The sequence below is a fragment of the Egretta garzetta genome, unplaced genomic scaffold, assembly GCF_000687185.1.
Source record: "Egretta garzetta isolate BGI_Z169 unplaced genomic scaffold, ASM68718v1 scaffold56, whole genome shotgun sequence".
NCBI lineage: Eukaryota > Metazoa > Chordata > Aves > Pelecaniformes > Ardeidae > Egretta > Egretta garzetta.
Window position 1 is genome coordinate 8,191,336 of NW_009260182.1, and position 25,039 is coordinate 8,216,374.

The following is a 25,039-nucleotide window of genomic DNA, read 5'->3' on the forward strand; positions in this document are numbered from 1 at the left end:
CACCTTGTTTCCCCTCCGCCGGCGGGCCGGCTTCTGGGCAGCGGCAGGCGGGGAGCGAAGCTCCTTTGACCCGGGTAGCGGAGAGGCTTCTGGCGTAGCCCAGAGCCTGTTTGTGCCGCCCGGTGTCCGAGCGCAACGCCTTCTTCCTAGGCCTTCCCTCTTTTCCACTACCACGCAGCATAATGCCGTTGTGCAGAGCAAGCCGACGGGATGCGTGTGTACGCGCTCCCGTCTGTACGGTGCTGTGGCACTTGGCAGTAGCTTTTGAAAGTCCTCAGAGCACCAGAAGTTTCTTCATAGGCCATGGGAGCTGTCATGGAGGAATGTGCTGAGCCCTGCCCTGCAACAACCCCGCCTCGCAAACGCCAACGATTAGCTGAGATTAGTGTCTCTGTACCTTCTGCCTTCTGTAATCGGGGTTTATAATAAGCGTTTACAAGAACTGGCTGTAGCGTATTGGGGACCTGTGAAAGGAGAATGTCGGAGCAATGCAGAGGGAAGGGGCAGTACAAAGATTTTAAATTGACGTTGGGATGTGGAGGCTGTAGGACGGTTTGTATCCTAACCGTTGTGTCATGGCTGAGAGGCCTTTTTCAGTTCTTTGGGTGGCTGCTTGTCACCTGGGTGACCTTGGAGAAGTCTTTTCTGTTCTGCCCATGTTTCACCTTTAGTTAAGGGGGGGGGGGGTTCAGGCTATCAGCTCCCTTTTCTGCTGTGCTGGAAGTCCAATATCGGCAGGAACTGTTCAGGGAGGAATGATTGCGTGCCCAGCAGCAGGAGGAGGATTGGGAAAGTCAGTAGGAGGGATTTCTGATTGACAGTATTTGGGTGGTGCAAGAGACAGAAGGCCTTACGAGAGTGATACCAGGGATGATTATTGTGGTGGCTTTGAGAGTCAGTTCGCAGATACAACAACAACAACCACAAGTATTTCAAGTTAGCGTAGGTGAGGAATTTTTGCCTCTGTCAGCACTGTTTACATGGTCCATCATGATTTGAGAACATGTGCTTTTACCTTTCACTGTTCAGCTGTGTCCTCTCCATTTCCCAGCTGTGGGGAGTGCTCTGACCTGCTGGGTTTTGCTTTGCAGACACCGTTACCTTTTAAGGACACTGCACAGGAAACCGTGGCCAGGGGAGGCTGCAGGGAAATGCTGCTACTGTCCCGCGGCTCCCTTTGGTGCTCAGATTCGTTAATACGTTAGATTTGTAATCGGATGTCTGTAGAAGGAAGAGGAGGAGGAATTGCCATGATTAATTAATTAGAAGTCCTGAGAAAAGCACGAGCTTTCTCAGAAGTCTTAGATGCTATTTTGGGAGATGACAGCAGGTGGCAATCTCTCCCTAAAAATCCTGCTGTGGAAGAGTTGAATACTTGTGAATTTTTCTCAGGCAGCCACAAGAGGTTGCTGAAGAAGGACTTTTTCCTGCTTTAAGGATCGCAAGTCCTGTCCTCGATATAGACATGCACAGTGTATAGAAGGATCACTTCTCTAAGAGTAAGACTCAAATCAGGCTTCTCTCCCCCCCCCCCTTCTGAACTCAGAGTCCACTGACTTAAGGAGGAGGTGCTGCTGCATCCCTGCAGAACCTCAGCTGTAATGGAGTTGAACTGATAGGAGGTGCTTAGGAGATGCTGTGATACTGTGATCTTTTGGCTTCTTATGCATCTCCTGTGGGCCTTCTCTGTTGGCACTACTGCTGCTTTGCCTTGAGGACCAGGGACGCAGTGTACCTGTTCAATACCTGTTCAGTCCGGCACTTCTACAGTTGTTCTGTTGATAATGAGCCACTCTAAATGGTGCCTTGTTTGCTTTCCTATGTCTAGGTGAGCTACCGTGGGCAAGATGCTTTACCTTCACGTTCTGTCCTGACTTAAGTTTGTGGGAAAAAAAAGGAGTACTGTTGACTTTCTTACGCAAAATGCTCTATAGACAAGAAAAGCTGGACAACTGATCAATACAGTTCTGCGTGGTTTTTGTGGCTTATCTCTGTTTGCATGTTAAATGCAAATTGTGCCAGCCATGCAGTCAGTCCAGCACAGAGGGTAAGGAGTGGGAGCTTGTACCATTTGCCTGGCTAAGTTTATAATGGTTGTGCTCTTCCTTGTTTCCTTACCAGTTAATTTTCTAGAGGGAAGAGGTCCTTGGCCGTTGTCTAGTAATGTTCGCAGGGATTTGCCCTCTTAAAAGCCAAGGAGCAGTGAGGCCTGTGTGTACAGCCAGCTCCTACAGCTGATGGGTTGCAACTGGAGGAGGAGGAGGCAAGAAAGGGACTGGTAAGGAACATATCAGCTGTCCTGCTCCCCCCCATCAGTGGAGTCAGGTGGTGCCTTGGGCAGCAGGCTCTTGCTAGCAGGATGACCTGACTCCTGGGAATATTTGATGGTTGGACTTGATGATCTTGGAGGTCTTTTCCAACCTTAATGATTCTATGATTCTATATTTTCATTCCTCACTGCTGATGAAGGGAGGAGACCTGGACAGCGTACCTGCACTGGTATGGGAGGCAGATGAGTAAGTGCTGAAACTTCTTGGCAGAGAGGATGTGATGGAGCCCTAAAGAGTACCCCGCAAAATACATGCTGGAAGATTGGAAAGTAAGCTTTAGAGGTCTGTTACAGTAATGACGATGAGATGACCTTTCCACCTCTGTTCCGAGGCTGCATGAGGAAGTAGTTGCACTTGTTTTATTGTACAAGGGTGCTGTTTGGATTCCTCCAGGCCTCAGCTAAGTGGGGATCAGGTTAATATGAGAATAGCAATAGGCAGTTTGAGCTTTGGGATGTATTGCTGCAGACTAATGCCAAAAAGCATTAAAGAAGTTCTAATCAAACAGCATATCCTGATAGTGCATTAGGAGGAGAGAGAAGATGTCCTTATCTTCTGACTGGTGGTGGAGAAGAAACCCTAAGAAGGGTGTGGAGTTATCAGTCAGGAGTTCCAAGCCCAAGAAGTAATGCTGACCAGATTTCCCCCTGTGCAGGTCTCAGGAGCTTCATATCAGCCACAAGATGACAGAAGGCTTTTTCAAAACTGGGTGGTTTGTTTGAGGTTTTTTTTTACGTTTTGGCCAGACAGTGGGCTGGCCACAGCAAGCTACCTTATAAACTTAGTTATGAATAAACATCCATGCTCTGGCCTGAGTAAAGCCAAACTCTGAAGCACTGACGCTTGTAGCCCTGCATCTGAACAGAGAGGACCACGTGATGCAGACTCTGGTTTAACTGTCAGCCCAGCTAACACAAACAGTGTCAAGTAACCAGGAGAGGTTAATCACAGCGAGCTGGCAAGATGCGGAGTGTTTTGCTGTGTTGCCTGCTGACAGTCGTGCTTTATTCAGCATGATATCATCTGAGCGCATCTTTAGCATCTCTGTTTGGCTAGAGTTAAAAGACTGCACTGGTGCCAAGCTCAAAAGGTGTAGGAACTGCTCATGAGAGTGACCCCGTTAGCCTGTGAATGATATGTCCACACATCATTTATGTGGCTGACATGCCTAGAAGGCCCATGCGTAGCCTGGGATGGAGAGGTGCTGGGTGCTTTCTCCTCAGCGAGAATGAGATCTTACATGGAACAATACTCTGTATTTAAACTCCATTTTGCAGCCTCCTGGCGGTTTGACTTTAAATTATCCTGCTACGTTATTGCCCAACTAATCTCTCTCCAGTGACACGGAGAAGTTCTGTTGCGTTCCGTTTTACAGGTGTCAGTTGATCTATCCAGGGTAAATAAAAAGAATTGTTGTCAGAACTGAGATTGAAACCCAGTAAGTTACTTCTGGATCGCTTCTCACCTTTTCCTACCATTTACAAACTCAAGCAGAAAGTCAAAGCATTTTTTCCTTTTGCTTCTCAGAAGAGAGAGAACAAAGTACATTAACTGAATTGGCATAAGATCGCATTGCACTTTGTTTTCTGTTGCCACGTCACGTTTCTGCTTGGAATTTAGCCTGCCCTGAGATTTCTTCTGCTCCTTTTTTGCCTGTGTATGTACTGACATCAGCTTGTTCAGAGAGAGCAACTAGTGCTTTGCAAATACATTTGTTTAAATTAATTTCTGCAGCTGATTTAAACTAGCCTGGACTGAAGACTTGAGTATGTTGTTTAATTTGGATCCCCTTCTTTTTTCTGAAACCCTCCTGTAACTGGGGTATATGAAAAAGAGAGCTATATGTGAAAGAAAATCTGGGGTCAGACAGCTGGGATTGTGGTTTTTTAAATTAATTTCTAAAATATACCAATTTATTCCAGTGAAACTGTATTCAGTTCCTCAGGAAATAGCAAGTAATTTCTCTCTATTAAGAGCAATTTGTTCTCATGGTATCTTGGTAAGAGGGATATCTTGTTACTGGTGTGTTTATTTTCGTGTTGGCTTTATCTGGCTATTCTAACCACTGTGTGAAATTTCTTCTAGAGCCTAGAAAATGAAGCTAAAGGAAATTGAGCGAACAGCTGTCCAGGCATGGAGTCCAGCAAACAACCACCCCATTTACCTAGCAACAGGTAAAGTTCTTCACAATTTGTGAGTATTAAAGTATGAGTCACGGAGAGATTTTATGTCGAGTTGTGTTGGTTTTAACTTTCAACAATTCTCACCTTAATAATCTCTGGAAAACTTACAGGCAATATACCGAAAACATTACAGCCTTTATTTTTTTAAAAGTGACCGGTAAAGGATTACTTTTATGCCCAACTTTAACACCCTAAAGTCCAGTGATTTTTTTCAAAGGGTGAATACGTGGCTTTTTTGATCTAATTTCTAATTAAGTCTGTATGAACTCTGACACCTGCTTGCTATGAAAAATAAAACAAAATAAGGTTACATACTTGATATATCTGTGGGGGGAAAAAAGTTCATTCTAGTCATGTTCCTTTAAGCTCACTTTTACTTTTATTCAGCCATCATCATGTGGCTTGACAATCAAATAATAGAAACCTCTTCTCCCTAAAGTTGCCTGTTTCAGTTAACATTCAATTTTCAATACTTCTGCAAAGCCTAACATTTGCATTTTGTTGGTATTATTCATTATTTCACTATAGCTATAATAATTTTATTTCCTGAAGCACAAAGACTGTTCACTGAGTTGGCAGTAGATGAGTTTAGTGTCTGTGTAGAACTGACAGCTTGGGTTGTTGTGTTGGGTTTGCATTACAAGGTTTTGGTAGTGGTGAGGGCTACAGAGGTGGCTTCTGTGAGAAGCTCCAAGACAGACCTGCTGCTGGCCAAGGCCGAGCCCATTAGCGACGGTGGTAGTGTCTCTGTGATAACATATTTAAGAAGGGGGGAGGAAACGTGCAGAACTATAGCTGAAGAGAGGAGTGAGAATATGTGAGAGGAACAACTCTGGAGACACCAAGGTCAATGAGGAAGGAGGGAGAGGACGTGCTCCAGGCACTGGAGCAGCTGCTGGTGAAGACCATGCAGGCTGTCCCCCTGAAACACATGGAGGTCCACACTGGAGCAGATCTCCACTTGCAGCCTGTGGAGGGAGGACCCCATGCTGGAGCAGGTGGATGCCCAAAGGAGGCTGTGACCACGTGGGAAGCCTGTGCTGGAGCAGGCTCCTGGCAGGACCTGTGGCCCTGTGGAGAGAGGAGCCCACACTGGAGCAGATTTGCTGTCAGGGCTGGTGACCCCGTGGGAGGCCTGTGCTGGAGCAGTATGTTCCTGAAGGACTACACCCCGTGGAAGGGACCCACGCTGGAGCAGTTCATGAAGAACTGCAGCCTGCAGGAAGGACTCACGTTGGAGAAGTTTGTGGAGAAGTTCATGGAAGACTGTCTCCTGTGGGAGGGACCCCATGCTGGAGCAGGGTAGAGTGTGAGGAGTCCTCCCCCTGAGCAGGAAGGAGCGACAGAGACAACATGTGATGAACTGACGACAACCCCCATTCCCCGTCCCCCTGCATCATTGTGTGGGAGGAAATAGAGAATTTGGGAGTAAAGTTAAACCTGGGAAGAAGGGGGGGAGGCGGGGGGGGAAGGTGTTTTAGGATCTAGTTTTTATTTTCTCATTATTCTGCTCTGATTTTGATTGGTAATAAATGAAACTAATTTCCCCAAGTTGATTCTGTCTGGCCCGTGATGGTACTTGGTGAATGATCTCCCTGTCCTTATCTCAACCCATGAGCCTTTCATTATATTTTCTCTCCCATGGCCAGCTGAGGAGGGGACTGATAGAGCAGGTTTAGTGGGCACTTGGCAGCCAGTCAGGGTCAACCCACCACAGTTGTCTGCCCAACATGAGAACTAGTCAGCTCTGTCTCCTGCCTGGCCTGTGCAACGCTGCCATATTGGTTTTTTTCAGGGATGACTGTCAAAAGAAAGTGACAAAGGGTCGACTGTTGCCTTAAAAGCAACATTACTGTTTTGGGGTAGTCTGGTTTGTGTTTCTCTAATAAGGCCAGAGTTTTGGTTGGACCAAAGGTCTTGGCTTCAGCCTGCTTTAGAACAGAAACTGCATAGTTTCATAATTTGTACTACTTCTTAATAGTCTCTTGGGTGCTTTCCATGCCATAGACAGTTACAAAGCATCCCTGTGGTAGCTGGATGACTGTTTGCCTGGAAGTGTCCCACTAGGCAATGTTAAATTAATTTTTAGCTTTTATTCTGTAAGCTAGGGAGAAGAAAGGAAGCCACCACCATGTGACCACTAGCTGTCTGTGGGTCGTTGGGACATGTTTAGTTGACTAAGGTTGAAGAACTTTAGCTGTAGAGTAGGTTTAGAAGGTCTGAACAAGACATCTGGTCATGGTTGAGGAGCAGTATACAGAAGTATTTGGGATCATAATTGTAGCTGGGTTTCATGGTGTGACTGCATTTGTAACTTAGATAAGGACTTAATATCAGAAGCTGTGGCTGCTTGGAAAAGGGTATATGAATCATATCTGTCCCAAGAGAGAATGTTATTTGTGCAAGAGTGACCCTGGTGCCCAGAGTTTCTTGAAGAAGTTCTAATTTCTTTCAAAGTCTTTGCCATAATCATAATTGTTGGTTCCTCTTTCTGAGGTATGCAGACATGTCCTCTCTTTGAACAGGCACAACACCAAGGTTGTGTTAACTGCAAAGAATACGTTTCCAGTGCCTTGCTCTTTTTGTATCTTGTGCTCTTGAAAAAAGTGCCCACTTGTGTTGCCCTTGTACTTCTGCTAGGAACATCTGCCCAGCAACTGGATGCATCCTTCAGTACAAATGCCACCTTGGAAATATTTGAGGTTGACTTCAGGGATCCCTCCCTGGACATGAAGCAGAAAGGAACACTTCCTGCCTCAAACAGGTACTAGAGGCTCATAGTGATTTATCAGTCAGTGGAACTGAAAAGGGCTTTTCTGGTACAAGAAGGGAGAGAAGGAGGTCATGTTTTCAGGGTATGAGGTGGTCTTTTGGATCAGTTGACCTGTGTCTTCAAGAATTGAATGTTTGCCTTGACACAAATTGGGTGTAAAAGTAGAGCAACTGCTCTGGAGGAATCTGAAAGGACTTATATGGTAGTCAGTCATTCTATATCGTGTGAATTTGTTTGGGCTAATGATTTGCAATAAAGAGGCTAGAGGCAAAGTGAAACTTATCTTCTAGCTTTTTAAGACAAGGTGATTTCTTGGGCTCATCAGTGTGGGTGACATTTGCACCTAGTGTAAAACACAGCCTTCATTTCTAACTAGCAGATTTTAAAGGGAGTAAACATATTTTTCAGATAACAGCTCTGGAAAGGAAGGCATATAGTCCTCTAATCTAATTTTCTATGTAGTGTAGGCTAGAGGATTTCACCCACCAAATCCCATATGAGGTCCTAAACATTTTAAACAAATGATCAAACCAACAAACAAAAAAAAAAACCCTAAAAAAAGAGAGATAAGATCTTCTTTGTAAGTTCCCTTTAAAAGTCTTTGGAAGGAAGCTTATTTCTTCTTTTGCATGCAAAAGCCACAGTCCTCTTGAAAGGAAAATGGTTATTTAAGGTGCAGACTGATGGTTATGTTTAATAGGTCAGAACATGGATGTGGTTTTTGGTAATGCAGAAGGTGTCTTGACTTCCACCAAATATTGTGGCCTATGCCAGATTTATTTTCTTCTTTTTTAGGTTTCATAAGCTGATCTGGGGTAACTTTGGAAATGGGTCTCCAGAGTCCTCCGGTGTGATCATTGGTGGAGGGGATAACGGTGTACTGACAATGTACAGTGTGCACCGCATCCTGGCTTCAAAGAGCGAGCCTGTAATTGGGCAGACAGAGAAGCATACAGGTCCTGTTCGAGCTCTTGACTTCAACCCTTTCCAGGTATGCAACATTAAGATACTTATAACCAAAGGGAAGTTAACCTTCCTGTAAAAAAATATGGTTTTCCCTTGTGTTTAGAGATTTATAAATTGAAGGAATGTTTTTTAACTTGAAAGAGGCATGGTAGTTGGTACACTAGGCTGGTTTGTGACTCAGATTTGAGTTCTGTTCAGAGCTTTGCCACTGACTTCCCATGTGACCTTGATCAAGTCTCTTAGCTCTCTGTAAAAATGTGTCTTGCAATACTGTTTTATGGTTGACCATTACCCATTTGAAATCAGAACTTTTTTTTATTTCTTCAGTTGGTGTCTAATTCAGGGGGGCTCTATCACACTTGAAGGGGCTGCAACTCAAGCAAGTAGTGAACAGAACACAAATTCTCGTGGTAGCACAAAGGCAAATTGAAAGTTGCCTGCATACCCTTCTGGGAAGCCTGCATCTTCTCAGAAGAAACGTCCTTGGTGCCAGGATGCAGGGCAGAGGCTCAGCTGGCCAGAGACAGTGGTTTCCAGGCCTGTGGCAGAGTTTGAAGAGTTACAGCAGCTTCCTGCACATGTAGCTTGCTAGGCAAATTTTAAACAGATCTGTACTGTGTCACAGCTGAAGGCATGGAGGCCAGAGATGTGCTTGGTTTATAATCTGGTTAGTATCTTTCTGCTTACCAGTGGCTGTGAAATGCAGCTCTCATCTGAATTTAGAAGATTTTTGGGTTTTTGCTTACTTTTCTTTTTAAGAAATCCATCCTCTTTTCCTGTGAGCTGGAAACTCAGATGAGCTTTTCTGTTTTTCTAGAGTAACCTCTTGGCTTCTGGAGCCAATGATTCTGAAATTTTCATCTGGGACTTGAATAACTTCAGTGTGCCTATGACTCCAGGGGCTAAATCACAGGTAAACAAGTTTTCCTTGGGACAATCCTCCTGTAATTTTATGTCTCAGTAGGCAAGGCAAAAAGATGTGACTGTATGGAGTCACCCTGGTTTAGTCAGTCTGTGAAGGGGGAATGACCTTGATGTCTCTCAGGAGAAAGATGAATCGGAAGTAACAGATCGGCTTCATTCTGGGGAGGTGGAGAGTGTTGTAAAGGGTGGGGAGGGTAGGCTGACAAGCTCTGGAAGGATGCACTTTGCATGGATGGGTAAGCTCTTTGTGGATTTGAATCAAGTAACTGACCAGTTTATCTTGTGATCCAGCTGGGGCATGTGTGATGGATTAAGAAGGTTTATTAGACCTTCTCTGAGGAATGAATTTATTTCAGGCTTCAGCTGAAGCTTTTCATATCTCAGGAAAGTAATATCCCTAGCAGAGCCAGTGAGCCATTTAATCCATCTTGGCTATTACTCCCAGATAATGTTTCCTGAGTTTGAAGAGGAAGAAGCTTCTGATCATCTTATGCTGATTATGTTATTCAGGGCAATCAACTCCTGAAAGTGTAAAAATTGTAGTAAACTTGCCTAAAAGCGACCAAGTTTTTCTTCCAATAAGCCTCCCATTTGTTTTCTTGGCTCTCTCTCGCACTGCGGTAGATGCAGTAATGACAATTAGCATTGAATGCTTCATCATTTTCCACCTCACTGCACTCCTGAAATGTTGCACAAGGTCAAGTTTCCATTTAAGTTCATCCCAGGAGTCAGGGTAGAGGCATCTATGTTCTCATGGACTGATTTATAACACATTTGGCCAGTGCAGAATCCAGTACTTGCTCCCCAAATGCAAAGGTGCTTCTCCAGGTGACATTCCCCCATAGAATTTGACTGTACTTCCACTGTACTCACTGAGTAAAGGACTTCCCATGTTCCCTGCTCTTTCTGGTCAGCGCTGCTGATATTTCCAGTTAGTTGATCAGTGATTGAAGAGAGGAATCTATATATCATCAAATCCCTTAGTTAAGCTAGTGACAGAATCCTGTGACTGATGTTCCTTCAACATGTGTGGCCTTTCTTGTCTTGGCAGCCTCATGAAGACATCAGTGTGGTGTCCTGGAATCGGCAGGTGCAGCATATCCTGTCCTCCGCTCACCCCAGCGGCAAGGCTGTGGTTTGGGACCTCAGGAAGAATGAGCCTATCATCAAAGTCAGTGACCACAGCAACAGAGTGAGTGGAGGAAAGGCTGTCATTCTAACTAGCTTACAACATGCCACATATGACTGCAAAGCAATGGCACAGGCGCTTGGGATCAAGTGTTTTTATTGTGGGAGCTGCTGGGACTGGTTCTCTTGGAGCTGTAATATCAAAGCGCATCTCTATCTCTTTTTTATTTATTATTTTTTTCTCCCTAACGAAATGGGGAAACGAGACCCCTAGCTGGTCCTAAAACTAGGGCACCTTTGCATTCATTTTCTATGTTCACAGCTCATTTATGAGAAGCCTCCTGTGTTTTAATCCCAGTTGTCTTCCTAGGTCAACTTTGAACTACTCCTTCAACTTCTGTATGGTTAGTGGGTTTTTTTGCTGTGTAGAGAAGGTAAAAATACTTGTCTCCCACAGCAAGACTTTGGTAGACTTGCTTTATGTCAAGCGTTCTAGGCAAGTTAAATGCAGAATGATGTGGCTCTGGGCCATTTGTGCTATTGTCAGCTTGCTTTGCTGAATTTTCAGCCTAGGCTATTTTTGTCCCTAGATGCATTGCTCAGGAATGGCCTGGCATCCAGAAGTTGCAACCCAGCTAGTCCTTTCGTCTGAGGATGACCGCTTGCCAGTGATCCAAATATGGGACTTACGCTTTGCTACGTCTCCTTTGAGCCAGCTGGAAGGGCACACGAGGTGAGGGCCTGCTTGTTGTGTTGCCTTTTCAAGGATCTTCATCTTTAAAAGGCAGACATCTGGGAGATTGGACTTAGGAGAAACACAATTTTTTTGCTAGGCCTGCTTTGTTTCACAGATGAATCTGATTGAGGGTAGAGATGAGAACTAGCATTTCTGACCTTAAATGCTGGTGAGCTTTCTTGGTGACAGGGTGGGAGAGTACACTGGGTATGAAATATGACTGATTTCTGTCTGATCTATTTTAGGGGAGTTCTCTCTGTCTCTTGGTGCCAGGCTGACCCTGAACTGCTGTTGAGTAGCGCCAAAGACAACCGGATCTTGTGCTGGAACCCAAATATGGGGGAGGTACATAACCACAGCTACTACTTACAGGGTCTGCTTTATAGAGTTCTGTGCTATGCTATGTGTGTGTCCCTTCTCTGTAGCCCTGTGGAGTGCTGATGTAATTTCCTCCAATATGTCTTCTGCACTCTTCCTCTCTGGAGTGTTGTCCGTATCCAGACTGAAAACAACAGGCAGAAAAATCTCAGGCAGAGATTTTCTCTGCTATAGCTGTGTCCAGAGATCACAGAGGGAAGAAAGCTTTAACTAAAACTTAGCTTCAGCTAATTATGATTACTATTGCTATGTTCACACAGGTAGTGTTCTTTGTGTCCATTTGTTTCTTCTTCTTCTTCCTTCTCCTAGGGTAGTAAGTTTTTTGGGGGGAAACTTGAAGGAGTATGAGGAGCATTTGTTAAGGTCATTGAGAGGAGAAGAACGTAATTAAATATGCATGTAAACTTTATTCATAGTCCAGTGGTTTCACATGTATGTTCTTATCTAGTAATGTATCTCAAAATTAGCATCTTTGAAATATTTAGGTATCACCTGAATTAAAATAGGACTGTGTAAAAAATTTTTCTGCACACCTACTCATTCAATGCTGAATTTCTGGATAAAACTGAATTTTGAACTTTGAGCAAAATTCACGCAGTTTATCTTGATGATGGCATGGGGAAAGCACTCTAACAAAACTGAACAAAGTCCAGCTGGGAGCCCCAGGGTTGATTAATTTCATGGGACAATTTCACTTAGGTCACCACCTTTGCCTTGGAGGGATGGAAAAAAATTAATCCATTTTCCTAAAATGCATGAAATACTGCTGTTGTGGTTCCAGGGGATTTGATGGTCACTCTACACAGATGCCTAGTGGTTAGAAGAGAATCAGACTCTGAAACAATCCCGATGTCTAATTTTTACAAAAGTCTTTTCACTGTGTTTTAATGGGAAAATTAAAGAAACCCCCCCAGTTTTAGTGCAGCTGGCTCATCTTTATGCATGCTGCTGTAGATTTGCAGTTAGAGATTTATGCATAAACTGTTGTTAGGGGGCTCTTCTTGACTTTGTTACAAATTAACAGAAAATTTTCAGGCGATATAAAAATCGGGAAGGCCTTCAGTAGTAAGGATGATACAGTTACACAGAATGGCAGATCTGGTAAGTTCAGGGGAAGGGTTATTTTCTTTGGTTTTGGGTGGGTGGGGTTTTTTTTTAATTTAGCAATCTAGCTTTTAATATAAGCAAATGCAAGCTTTTATACCTGGGAACAGAAAATACAGATCATGTTCCCACAGAGAAGGAAGCTGTGATTCTCTGTGCTTTGTGCCTGTGAGGCATAAAGGAAGTCTTTTCATTTTTACAAACTGGAGGTTCAAATTCAAGGTTGTGTTAGCGAGTTGCCCAACATCAGGCAGGAAGTCTCTGACTGGGCCATGAATTGAACTTTGGATTTTTGAGTGCTGGAACAGAAACTTGTTGGCTGCAATATCCTTCATAGTTCATTTGCAGCTTTGCAGTCCTCCTGTTGTTCTACTTCTTTCTGTAGGCTTTTATTTTCCTAGTCAAATTTGTTATTCCAGACTATTCTTTCTGTTTACATGTTCTTGCTCATGACACCTTCTTGCCTTTTGGCTTCTGTTTTTCTTGTGTTGTTTCCTTGGTGTGTTTCCCTTGGTTAACAGCAAGTGTGAGGACACTGTAGTACTCCGATACAGTAGTACATATAAAGCAGAGCAAAACCGACTTGTTGCTTTTGGATTTTTCTTCTACAGTCAGAGTCCTATTGTACATCAGCTTTCTGTGGCTTTCTGCTGTTTGGTCTCAATGTGCTATAATTCGTTTGCAAATGTGTCCTTCAAGAAGCAAAAATAAGAGACTTGTATACAATGGTGATATGTAAATAAAGGGTGACACACTTGCTGTGGGCAAGTAATTTGGGGAAAGCAGGGGACTATGCATGTTGTGCTTCTGCCTTCTCTCTTTCTATGATAGGTGGTTTACGAGTTGCCCATACGGAGTCAGTGGTGCTTTGATGCCCAGTGGTGTCCTAGGAATCCTTCTGTCTTCTCTGCTGCCACTTTTGATGGGTGGATCAACATTTACTCTGTTATGGGTGGGAACTTAGAAGCTCAGCAGAAGACACAGGCTGACAAGGTAAAGTCCTGTGGATGTGTTACAGCTTGACAGATTGGCAGTTACCTATCTTTTGAGAGTGTTAGACGCACACATATATAACAGTGTGATTTTTAAGTGATGCAGGCTGTCCCACCCACCAGGATGTATAGCTGTATGGTGTGGGAACAAGAAGCTACCTGTGTGGGGACTACATTGCCTCTTGACAAAGGTGTCTCAGTATTTCTTGTAAAATTCATTAAACTGTGTAAAGAGAGCCAAGATCAAGTGTAGTTTTGATGTTATATATATTTTATGGTTATTACTGTGAGACTAAAATTAAAGCAGCACACCTGTTAGAGCAACAAGCTTGTCTTGTCATTAGGTTAAAATTAAATACATTGATACTAATGCAATACATTATTCTTTATTAGTTCAGAAGACAATTTTAAGTAGCAGCTTATAAGCCTCTATTAGCAATTTTCCTCAAGTCAATTGACTTATCTTGGAGCATGTTAGTATTTTGATACTGAAATCCATTACTTAGCCAATGAATCAATAGTCAAATTCTGAACAGATTAAAAGTTAGTACTGTCTAAAATGTTAGTTTTAATCTGGTGTCTAGTCTTCTAATTCTCTCCCTCTTTCCCAGCCAACAAATGCCTTACAATACAAGTTTTAAGAGAATATGTATGAGCTGGCTTCAGTGTTATTTATATAGTCATTTACAGCTGACTGAGTTCTGTCTCTTGCAAATCCTATGAAACTGAAAATACTTTATCAAGCAACAGCTGTAAGAGATTAAGGATTTATTTAACCCATGGAGAATTTACTTTCATGTGCATGCGCCACAGTTCCACTATTCAAAATTGGAGAACAGTCGGGTAGAATAACTCCTAGATAAATAGAATAACAAGTAAGGACACAAATAAGAGGAGATAATGACAGTATGGAGGTCGGGAGTTTGTGACCAAGAGGTCTCTTTCTTCTGGATTCTATGGTATCAGGACAGAAACTCTGTTGAAGACCTGGTGGTTGATGTTACTGGTACCATAGTAGCGTGTATTTATTTTTTGAAGGTTTAGGGTGATTGTTCTGTTGGGTATAAGCTGTTCCTCCAGGAAATGGTCTTTATTTTGGAATTGGTTTCCCATCAAGAAAGACTTGAAAGACAAAACATGTAGGTCTTGTCTGTGATTCTTTGTTTGGTGACCTTAGCTTGATCAGCCTTATGTTGTTTCCTTTCAAGTATGCTGGTCAGCTGTATTTTGGAGCTATGCCCTATGGTCCAGTCAAACTTGAACAGGGTTATCTTTGGCAAACAACAAATCTATGCCAACAATGTTAAAAATTAAGAATGCTTGTGAACAGTATTGTATGTCTGCTCACTGACTTCCTAAATGTCAGAAATCCAGATCAGGGGCCACTTTTGACACTCTCTTGCCTAGGCAAAAAAAGTCTTGAGAGATTATTTCACCAGCCTCATCTAAGCTATAAAATTTTGCGACAGTCCTTAAAAAACTAACCCATTTGAAAGATGTTGTCACTGTCTTGCATAAAACTAGTAATTTTGTAATTCCTGTGTTTATGAGCTGGGTGCTAGGCCAAGCAGTGTTTATTAGGGAATTTTTGTCTTGCTAAGGAAAAATTACTTCAAAATCTCTCAAGGTGAAGTTTTCTTGAGAAATGAATTCTGGAACCATTTGGAAATACCATTTCTTGCACATTGGGGCTTAGTGGTATTCCGGGAGGAGGTGCTGTAATAGCCTCTTTCTTCATCAGCAAGGAAAATAACTAATTACTAAGCAATAGCTTTTGTCCTTACTCCGTACAGAGAGGAATTGAATTATATCTCATTCCTTTCTCCATCTGATTCTAGATCTCTTCCTCCTTCAACAACCTGGATCCCTTTGGCACGGGACAGATCCTTCCTCCTCTGCAGGTGCCGGAGCAAGTAGCTCAGACCACCTTGATTCCACCATTAAAAAAGCCACCCAAATGGATTCGCAGACCTGTGGGGGTTTCATTTGCAGTAAGTGAATAAGCATCCTTAGCTTAAAATGCAACAGATGTGTCATCTTGTGATACAGTCCTTTTCTTTCACTAGAGAAACTATCTTCCCGTTCCTAGTTGTTGTAATGCCTTTTTAAGGTGCAATGTGGTGTCCTATGGAGCAAAGGTCTTTTGCTCAACATTCAGATACATTTCCAACAAGATGGAGTTCTGTAGCACAGAATGGGAGGTTATAAGTAAGAGTTAAAGCTAAGGAAGTCTCATAAAAGCTTTACTTGTAGGCTGTGACATGCATTCCTATTCTCCTCTGTCTTTCTCATTCCTATCCAGGTATTTAATTTTCTTCACCTCTTCGCTCCTAAATCAAAAGGCTGAACTGTTCTTTTAGTCTGTTGCTCGACTTGTTCTCTGTCTAGTGCTTGCCATTCACATGATAGTTTTTATTAATGCAGCTTGCCTCTCCATGTCAGAAAAGAATAAACAGTTCCAAATGGTACTTTCTCCCCTGTGCCTCTCTGGCATTTGCAATTGGCTAGGCTTGATAGCACATACACAAGTGTCATGGTTATCAGTCTTCAGCTGATGGGCTTGTGATGTGTACTCCCTCAGTGTCCCTACCATCTATACACATTAAACTGTGTGGGTTCCTTGTGTTCACAGCTGGACCTTGAGCCCACCTTTCTAAATGAAGAGCTAAGTGAGTTGCTTTTACATTGTTTATAAGAATGCTTACTGTGTCTCCCTCTGTCTTTCTCAGTTTGGAGGAAAACTGATTACCTTTGGTCTTACCAAAGCTCCTGGACAGCAAATGCAGCAGACTTACCCACACCAGGTATTCATCAGTCAGGTCACTACTGAAACCGAATTCCTGCTCCGATCCAGAGAACTGCAGATGGCCTTGCAGTCAGGGAACCTCCTTGATTACTGCCAGGGCAAGATCCAAACAGCCAAGCTGCCATTTGATGAGAACCTCTGGAACTTCTTGAAGGTAGGATGGCTGTGGTGAATCACAGAAGTCAGTTCTTCTATGGTCCTGAATATGTTCAGGATGTGTGAATATGGAACACGTTCATTGTGGTCCTCTTGAGCGTTTTATATTCCTGTTCTTTAAGATACAAAATGGAACTGAATAGGCTAGTTAGTTACTTGTCTAAAGAAAAGTTTTTGCAGTTTAGGTCTTGGAGATTGTCTTATTTCAGTAGGAATGGTCTTTTCAACAGACTCGTTTGGGCTTCCTGTCAAGGTGCTAAACAGGATTTTCTCATCTCAACCCACTGCCAAGCTATATCTGCCTGCTACCTGTGGAGCTCTGCCATTACTATTTTTCAAGGCAAAGCCCAAATGGGAAATGAGATTCCCTAGTAATAAGGGAGAGAGCTGTGCTGGTTTGAGAACTGACTGTAGCCCTACATAGGACGATGGTTTAATTGACAATTTGGTAACATGAAAGAGTTTGGTAATGAGGAGTGGCCGCCCTCCTGGAGAGGCAGGGCTTAGCCTTGGTAGTGGTTTACAGACACTCATAGACAGACTGTGTGTGTGGCAAGATGTTGGGATCTTTTCCATAGTATTACATTTGCATGGGGAATCATATCTCTTGAATAGGATGGGCAGGTGTTGTCTAGGTGGTGACAGTAGTCTCCATTGCAGGGGTCATTGCAACAGTGTCTTCAGCTGCATTGGATGAGATGTGTCGATCTGTCGTTCTAGTGAATTTTTATAATCCAGCTGGCCCATGGTCCTGTGAGACCACTCCAACACATACAATATCTATTATTATTGATTGTCTTAAACTACAAACCAAGCTTCTGTACAAAAGACTGTCCTGCATGACCATTTCTCGATTTGCAAAAACAGTTTCTACTGACTATTTACAAGTATCTTGTCCATGTACAGTGTCATCAGTTCTGCAGTAGGAACAGCCTGGGACCTACTGAGACAGACAGATTCTCCTTGCAGAATGTTGATCATGCGTTAAGGCATACAAATAGTGCCTATCAATTAGGCTGTGTGCAGTCTGTGAGGAATCTCTGGAACTGTCTGAAATACCTACCCAGGGAGCTTCTGTAACAATTAGCTAACTAATTTTTGTGAAGCCAGCTAGTTCAGACAACCACCTTGTCTCAGTTTCATCTGGGCTCAAATCAGTCCATTGTCTCTATGCATAGATTAGCTTGGCAATTCCTAGACAATCCAGGGAACTAACGACCAAGTACACTAGGTATTTATACAGTCATAGCCCTTATAGGCAGTTGTACCTCAATTATAACTGTGTGACAAGCTTGAATTTCACCTTTTTTCATGATTATAACTTAAGTTCCATAGATTTTCCTGCAGTATTAATTAGGTGTACTTGTCATAGTTGAGTTCTTTATCTATAAACTGAGCTCTAAACTTTGCTGCTAGAAGCAGCCAACTGTTGGCAGTGTGTAGATGTCTAGGATTTTATATATTTTCTTGTCTTTTTAATGTCCTTTGGGACTCAGGTGAATCTGGAGCAGGAGTCCAGGACTAAACTCCTCAAGCTGCTGGGCTACAGTAAAGAGGATCTGCAAAAAAAGGTAAGGGATCTTTCCAATAGAGAGAAACATTTACAGGACTAAAGCTGCTGCAGGAGAATTTTAGGGTCCCTACTGGAAATGAGTGAGTGATCTCACAGCACACAAAAGACCAAACTATATGAAATTTCAGCTGAGAGGCACCTCAGTATCCCCCGTTGAAAAGCAAATGTAGGCACTTGTAAGGGCAACTGTAGCTGTACTGGATCAAACCAAAAGGGCCTTGAGCCCAGTTATCTTGCTTCCAGTTGTTGGTGCTCAGGGAAGTGTATAACAGCAGTGCAGTTTTGAGAGCTGCTTCTAGCATCCAGCACTCTGTATCTCAAGGGATTCCTCAGCCTGGAAGAAGGTGACAGATGAACACAATCTGGCATAGCACTGATGGAGCTGCAGGGGAGGAAACTCTTGCAGCACCATGGGCAACGCTCTGAAAAGGATAAATAACCTCTGATAGACAGCAAGCCAGGAATAGGGAGACGTGGAACTTTTCAAACAGGTGAAAGAGCCAAGGGAATTGTGTCTGGGGCTTGCCAGTCACTTGGTGGCTTTGCTGCCCATGTGTTTAACTTTGATAGGGTCTTCACTCTGTGCATGTCTGTTACTTTTCTAGGTCACCTCATGTTTGAGTAATGGGATCCCAGATAAACAGCGCCTTCCTGAGGCAGATGAGACAAATGCTGCGCAACCAGATCAGGTACCTTGCCAGCCTGGGAGAGTGGTGGAGGGTAGAATGAACAGGAAGGTCTAATTCCAACCACAAGTTCTTGGGCTCAGTGCAGGCATTGCAGAGGGCAGTTCACAGATCGGTCATACCCTCACTGGGTCGGACTAAACGATCGTAGTGGTCCCTTCTGGCTTTAAAACAAATCAGTGAATGATGAAGACTGACTTCTCGCTGTTAGCACTGCAAGAAGGCTTACTTCACCAGTGCTGATTTCTTCAGTGACAGAATTAGCCTCACCCCAGCTTCATGCCACAGTTCTGAATTTCCTCTGTGAAACTTTTGCTGTGGTATTTCTTTTGCATTTCTTTCCTTTTCACCTCTATCCTTTGAAATGTATTCTCACATGATTTTGGGATGTCTGTCTTCAAGATGCCTTCCAAGGCCTGGTTCACCACGCACTGTAAATTTTGCTCCTCTAAGGTATCTAAAACCGCTATCCTCAAATTAGTAATCTTCTTCACAAACCTTAAACACTTGCTGAGATATTCTAGGGGTAGCAATTGTGTCCTGAATTTCAATAGAGCACCAAGCACAGCTGTGATTCTACCCATTAGTTACAGATACCACTGTTGGGCCTGTCCCTATTCCATCCAAAATTGTTCAGCTTCCTCAAGGGCTGGCAGTTGAGTTGATGAATGCTGGCTGGCGATACTGTTGGCATTGCATGTCTTATACTGTCAGTCTCCAAAGCTTTATCAATAGCAGCACTGCTTTTCTTGCTGCCCTGGTGAAACTGTGCAGGTTGATAGAGCAGTGACAGGAGGCATGGTGGGTTTCCAAGTTGAAATCAGATTTGTATGAGCGTGCTCAACCAAATGGGGGGCAGCCCCATCCTACTCTGTAATCCACTAAACTGTTTTGGGCAGGATCTGTGAATTAATTAATCTCTTGTACTCTTTGAACAGCTTTTGATAGATTCCAGTGATGATGCAGCTGCTGTTTCCTCCTCTTCAGCCTTTTTTGACAACCTCATCCCACAGAATATGAGCACATTGGAGATTCCTGTCACGGAAGGTATGTTACATGAAGTGTGTTTCTGCTGTCTTAGGAAAAGGGGAGAGGAGGGAAAACCAGAAAATTAGAAACCAGGAAGAATCTGGTCCACTCCAGCAGATGGATCATTTTAAACACATGGCCCCTCCCAGTGTCATGCAGCAGTGTACAGAGAAACACTCTTCCTACATAAGAGACCCAGTAAAAATGTAGGAGAATCTTCTAGATGATGGAAGACTTACAGTCAAGTCAGTGGTTCTTTTAAAGTGCAAAACCTGACTTGGGTTTCCAAATTTTGGTTTAGCTGAGCTTCCATATATTGTTGGTTTTTACTGCCTGTTCTTTAAAACAAGCATCATCAGTGCATCTGGATGGTGCCCCTGTGGGTTGACTCTGCTTCTCACCTCTGTAGATACGGATGGACTCATCAGCCAAGCCCTTTTGTTGGGGAATTTTGAGAGTGCAGTGGAGCTGTGCATGCGAGCAGAGCGCTTTGCTGATGCCATCATCTTAGCTATAGCTGGTGGGGAGAACCTCCTAAAGGAGACCCAGAAGCGCTACTTTGCTAAGCGGAAGACAAAACTCTCCCTGGTAAGTGACAGTTTTCTGCACCCACTGAGCAGGTATCTTGGCAGATGTTTGAATATATGTGGAAATGCTTTGGCAGGAGGTAGAATGTCAGCAGAATCTGTGCATCTTTTCTTGACTCAACATTTACTGTAGTATATTTTAGGGACATGGTTTAGTGGTGGGATGGCAGGGTTAGGTTAAAGTTTGGACTCGATGATCTTAAAGGTCTTTTCCAACCAAAGCGATTCTATGATTCTATGATTCTATCTTGGTTCTTTTTTTTTTTTTTTTTTTTAACCTGATGGTTTCTGGCTCAGCTTGCCATGCTTGTAACTTGTGGAGCATACTGTCCATTTACGGCTCAGCTAGGAAGAACCTAGCTTATTAATTTACAAATGCGGAAGTGTAACAGGGGTTGGGATATCCTAACACTATATTCCCAGTCATTGATACTAGCTGCTCTGAAATGGGATATTAGATAGATCTTTAGTCTTGCCTAGTGTGGCTATTTCCATATTCTCTTAAGTGCTTTGTTGGGCTTTTTTATTTTCTTCAGAGGCATTGGGTTCCAATTACTGTTAACATTGGGATGCTGGGATTGGTGGTTCTTAATGTACGGTGAGGTAGTTGCTGCATAGTGTGAAGTGTGCCTGAAAGTGAGCTATTGCTGTGGGTGCACTTGCTTAAGCAGTCAGCTTATCTTTGTCTTCAGTGATTCACAGGCCTTCTGCTTCCCTTACAGCTGCTTTCCTCCATTGTGCAACAGAACTGGCAAGATATTGTTTGCACGTGTGATCTACAGAGCTGGAAGGAGGCACTGGCCATCTTGTTAACATACTCAAAGCATGAGGACTATACCCAGCTCTGCGGTATGCAGCATACTATGTTGTGATGTGATTTCCCTTAGGGGGGGGCACCGCTGGACTGCTCACAAAAAGAATTGGATACAGTTGAGGAAGGAAAGCACTCCTTGCTCATTACAGCTAGCTGGAACTTCATTTAATAAGCATGGGCTGTTGAGTTAGGAGAATGAGAGATGCACACTGTAGCTGAGAATCATGGTGTCAAGTTATATATGCTGGTATTTCCTGTCACCTCTACCGATCGCATGGAAAAAACAGGATAGGCACTAGGCTGAGACACTAAGAGGGTGATATTTATTATTTCATTCTGGGGAGAAACGGATTTCCTTGACAGTGAAAGGTCAGGTGGCTTCACTCCATCTGAAAGAGGTTTATCCTTCCAGCACGTTCCCTTCCCTTTTAAGATCAGAAACAGGGGTTAATGAATGTTTGATGGCTTCAGTAGTTTCCTCAGTCCTGTTAATAGTCCCACATGCTCAGCAACTTGTTGTTCTGAGAGTTAGGCAGCAAGCAAGTGACTGAATCTGAAGTTACTCATGTTGCTTAGCTGGGAACTGGCTCCTGGCTGATGGGAACAGCTAAGTGCTGTTGGAGAAATGCCAGCGCTTTATACATGTACAGTGACACAACTTGAAATGCAAGAAAACATGACATCTTTTACAGACAAAATTGTAGGGGTGGAAGGTGGCTGTGGCAGTGAGATAGTTCCAGCTCGCCCTTATTTCCTAGCATTTGCTAAACATTGGCAACTACCAGATTACTGGTTTGTCCCTGAACAAACTGGACGCTACTGTTGCCTGGAGATACCCACACCTCTTTGGAAAAGAAAAATGTTGGAGTTTTTCACTGAATTAATCTGTCATTTTTAAGGGTTTTTCTTTCTTCTATGCATCTGGGCAGACATATAAAAATTGGCAGATATGTAAAAAAATTACTTCTTTTTTCAACCAAGTTGGCTTTGGGATTCCTTAATGATGCCCATTTCTCTGTATAACCAAAGAACTATACAACAAAGCTGGTGTAGGATCTAGAGAGCAAGTCTTATGAGGAGCAGCTGAGGCAACTGGGGTTGTTTAGTCTGGAGAAAAGGAGTCTGGGGGACATCTTACTGCTCTCTACAGCTACCTGAAAAGAGCTTGTAGCGAGATGGGTGTTGGTCTCTCTTTCCCAAGTACAAGCGATAGGACAAGAGGAAATGGCCTCAAGTTGCACCAGGGGAGGTTTAGATTGAACATTAGAAAAAAAAATCTTCACTGAAAGGGTTATCAGGCACTGGATGGGCTGCCCAGGGAAGCGGTTGAGTCACCATCCCTGAAAGTATTTAAAAGATGGGTAGATGTGGTGCTTAGGGACATGGTTTAGTAGGACTTGGCAGCGCTAGGTTTTATGGTCGAACTCAATGATCTTAAAGATCTTTTCCAACCTAAATGATTTTATAATTCTAATTAGGTGCAGATCCAAAGCTGTCAACACTTTTTCATGCCAAGCCAGAATAGGATTGCTAAGAGATGAGCATTGGGGTTAATGAGCTCCTTATAAAGAGAGTGTGTTAAATGTTGGCTGTATTTCTTCCTCTCTAGACATGCTGGGTGCCCGCCTAGAGTCGGAGGGAGATGCAGCCCTGTCCAATGATGCCTGCCTTTGCTATATCTCATCAGGCAATGTGGAGAGGTTGGTGGAATGCTGGGTAAAAAACCATGAGACTTCATCGCCCCTTGCCCTGCAGGTACAGGTGCTATAATGTTGGTTTGACTCCTCTTTAGGCCAGTCTGGTAGCTGTAATCTGTTTGCATTATCCCATCAAACGGAGTATCTGGCTTCCAGCAGACAGTGGAGACCTGTTCATGGGCACCAAGGTATCTCCTTCTAGCCTGGATTACGGGCTTACATCTAAAGGAGGCTTGCATTCTTAAATGTTAAGGGTTTTTGTGTTTAGAGAGTACTGATTACATTGCACATAAATCCAGCCATGGACCAGAGTTACAGCCTACCCACCTCTCTGTATACTGATGTCGTCTCTGAGCTTCCTTTTGGTAGTTGTCTGGGAGTATGTGTGCTGCTGTACTTGGCTAACTGTAGTGCTCCAGTTATCTGGCTGTACCTTCAGAGCAGCCTCTGGCAAAATAAAATAAAGTCTAGACTATGTTATTCCCATTGCAAGTAGAATGATCGTGTCTGGCAAGTCACAGCTTGCAGATGAATCAGAGCTTCTAAGTCAGTGTTGTTACCTGTCTGTTACACTTAAACCAGTCCTGGCTAAGTCACTGTCCACCAGTCACTAGAATGAACTAGATAAGTCTTCCACTCAGATATCTGCAGATAATACCCTCTGCTACAGAGTTCCCTGGTTTTGCAACCCCACTAGTGAGTAATAGCAACATAAAGGCATTTTCAGCATTCCTGGTTATGTTTGAAACTGGCCTCCTCCCAGTTATCATTTATCAGCTGGTGATACATGTATCATTCTACAGATACAAACATTACTTTGATTTCTAGGAGTTGAAGGAGCTTTGAATAACTAGAAACCTTCTGGTCTGTTTGTCAGCAGTAGTGGTTTTTCCTAGTGAATTTCTCCTGGTGTGATTTTTATCTTTCTTCTTCCAAGCTGATAGCTTGTGACTTCTAGAGTTACAGTAGTAACTTCTTAGTAAAAAGATCACAGTTGATTGGAATGTTCTTGTGGCTTCTGATTTTCTTTTTACCCTTATCATAAAAGTAGCACTGTCAGGGGTTGCTTCCTGGTTCCTGTGGTTTTTTTTTTTTCCACATACTCTACCTGAGGAAACAGTTATTAGTGACAGTGTCTGGTGCAGAGTGGAGTAAGTTCTGTTCACGTTGGACCCTATGTCAATTGAAAGTGGGGAGAGTCATCTGGTGTCTCGGCATGAGATGGACCAGTAAAGCCAGTCGGATTCCGAGTGGTCTATTTCTTCCCTCGCCCTGTCTTATTCAGGATCTCATAGAGAAGGTGATGGTACTGAGCAGGTCCATTGAGATGCTCCGAGGTGCAGCAGGACCAGCGCCAGGCCCGGTCTTGGCAGAACGAATCACCCAATATGCCAGTCTCCTGGCATCTCAAGGATGCTTGGCAGCTGCAATGAATTACCTACCCAGCAGCTCTAAAGAGGTGAGTGAGAAATGGGTTGCCGTGGGAAAAGAATAGTATGTGGGGAAAAATGATACTTTATATGAGAGAGAGATGGGGTTTCGACATGCATCAGGACTTAAATTTTCACCTTAATTGTGATAACCTGAGGGGGGTGGGATGTTGTTTTTTGGGTTTTTTTTGGCTTATTGTTTTTTTTCTAGGACACGTTTTGTCTTCATTTGCTTTTTGTTTGTAGTGCCTTTGATTCAGGGAAAAGGAAGGGAGCTGTGGAACTGTAAAATGTTTCCTGGAGAACAGTGCTGGGAAGCAGCTCTCCAGGGAAGCTGCATCTATTCCTGAAACTAGCTGGTTGAGGAAGGGAATGGGAAAGTCACCTTGTGGTTTGAAACAAATCTGTGTAGTGCCCAAATGTGGGTAGGGGTTGGGGTGGGAATACTCTAAAGACGGGGGGAAGGATCGGTGAGACTTCATCTGCCTGGGAATGTGGCAGGTGATGTCCCAGATTGTTGGTTATGGCTTTTTTTTTTTTTCCTGGTGGCTATTGGGGAAATAGTTAGCTTTGCAGGTTGATGCTCAATGCTTTGGGTCAGGGTCTGCTTTGAATCCCAGCACCTTCCATCTGAGTCTCTCGCAAGACTCTTCTCCTAAAGCATGGTTTGTTTCAGCTCCTGATCGAACAGCTCCGAGACCGGCTCTTCCATGCTCAAGGAGAGAACGTGGGTAATCAGCAGCCACC

At 43.5% G+C, this 25,039-nt stretch overlaps 1 protein-coding gene across 7 annotated transcripts in view; it reads left to right on the forward strand.

Moving 5' to 3' along the window:
- Window positions 1–32: 32 nt before the first annotated feature.
- SEC31B (SEC31 homolog B, COPII coat complex component) overlaps window positions 33–25,039 on the forward strand; it is a 39,567-nt gene continuing 14,560 nt past the window's right edge. For 4 of the 7 annotated variants that reach the window (XR_004842411.1, XM_035897372.1, XM_035897371.1 and 1 more), the window contains exons 1-18: window positions 4,416–4,504; window positions 7,154–7,277; window positions 8,082–8,277; window positions 9,070–9,165; window positions 10,228–10,368; window positions 10,895–11,037; window positions 11,286–11,385; window positions 13,354–13,515; window positions 15,353–15,505; window positions 16,244–16,474; window positions 17,973–18,047; window positions 18,655–18,738; window positions 19,674–19,782; window positions 20,174–20,352; window positions 21,074–21,200; window positions 22,775–22,920; window positions 24,148–24,321; window positions 24,969–25,039. Coding sequence is in view for 6 of the 7 variants with exons in the window: in XM_035897372.1 (XP_035753265.1) it covers window positions 4,426–4,504; window positions 7,154–7,277; window positions 8,082–8,277; window positions 9,070–9,165; window positions 10,228–10,368; window positions 10,895–11,037; window positions 11,286–11,385; window positions 13,354–13,515; window positions 15,353–15,505; window positions 16,244–16,474; window positions 17,973–18,047; window positions 18,655–18,738; window positions 19,674–19,782; window positions 20,174–20,352; window positions 21,074–21,200; window positions 22,775–22,920; window positions 24,148–24,321; window positions 24,969–25,039 (2,390 nt within the window). In the remaining variant the exon portion in view is untranslated. Of the gene's footprint in view, window positions 1,500–1,546; window positions 2,613–4,415; window positions 4,505–7,153; window positions 7,278–8,081; window positions 8,278–9,069; window positions 9,166–10,227; window positions 10,369–10,894; window positions 11,038–11,285; window positions 11,386–13,353; window positions 13,516–15,352; window positions 15,506–16,243; window positions 16,475–17,972; window positions 18,048–18,654; window positions 18,739–19,673; window positions 19,783–20,173; window positions 20,353–21,073; window positions 21,201–22,774; window positions 22,921–24,147; window positions 24,322–24,968 lie in introns of those variants that run through there. The other 3 variants (XM_035897370.1, XM_035897369.1, XM_035897368.1) reach the window with 3 other exon arrangements.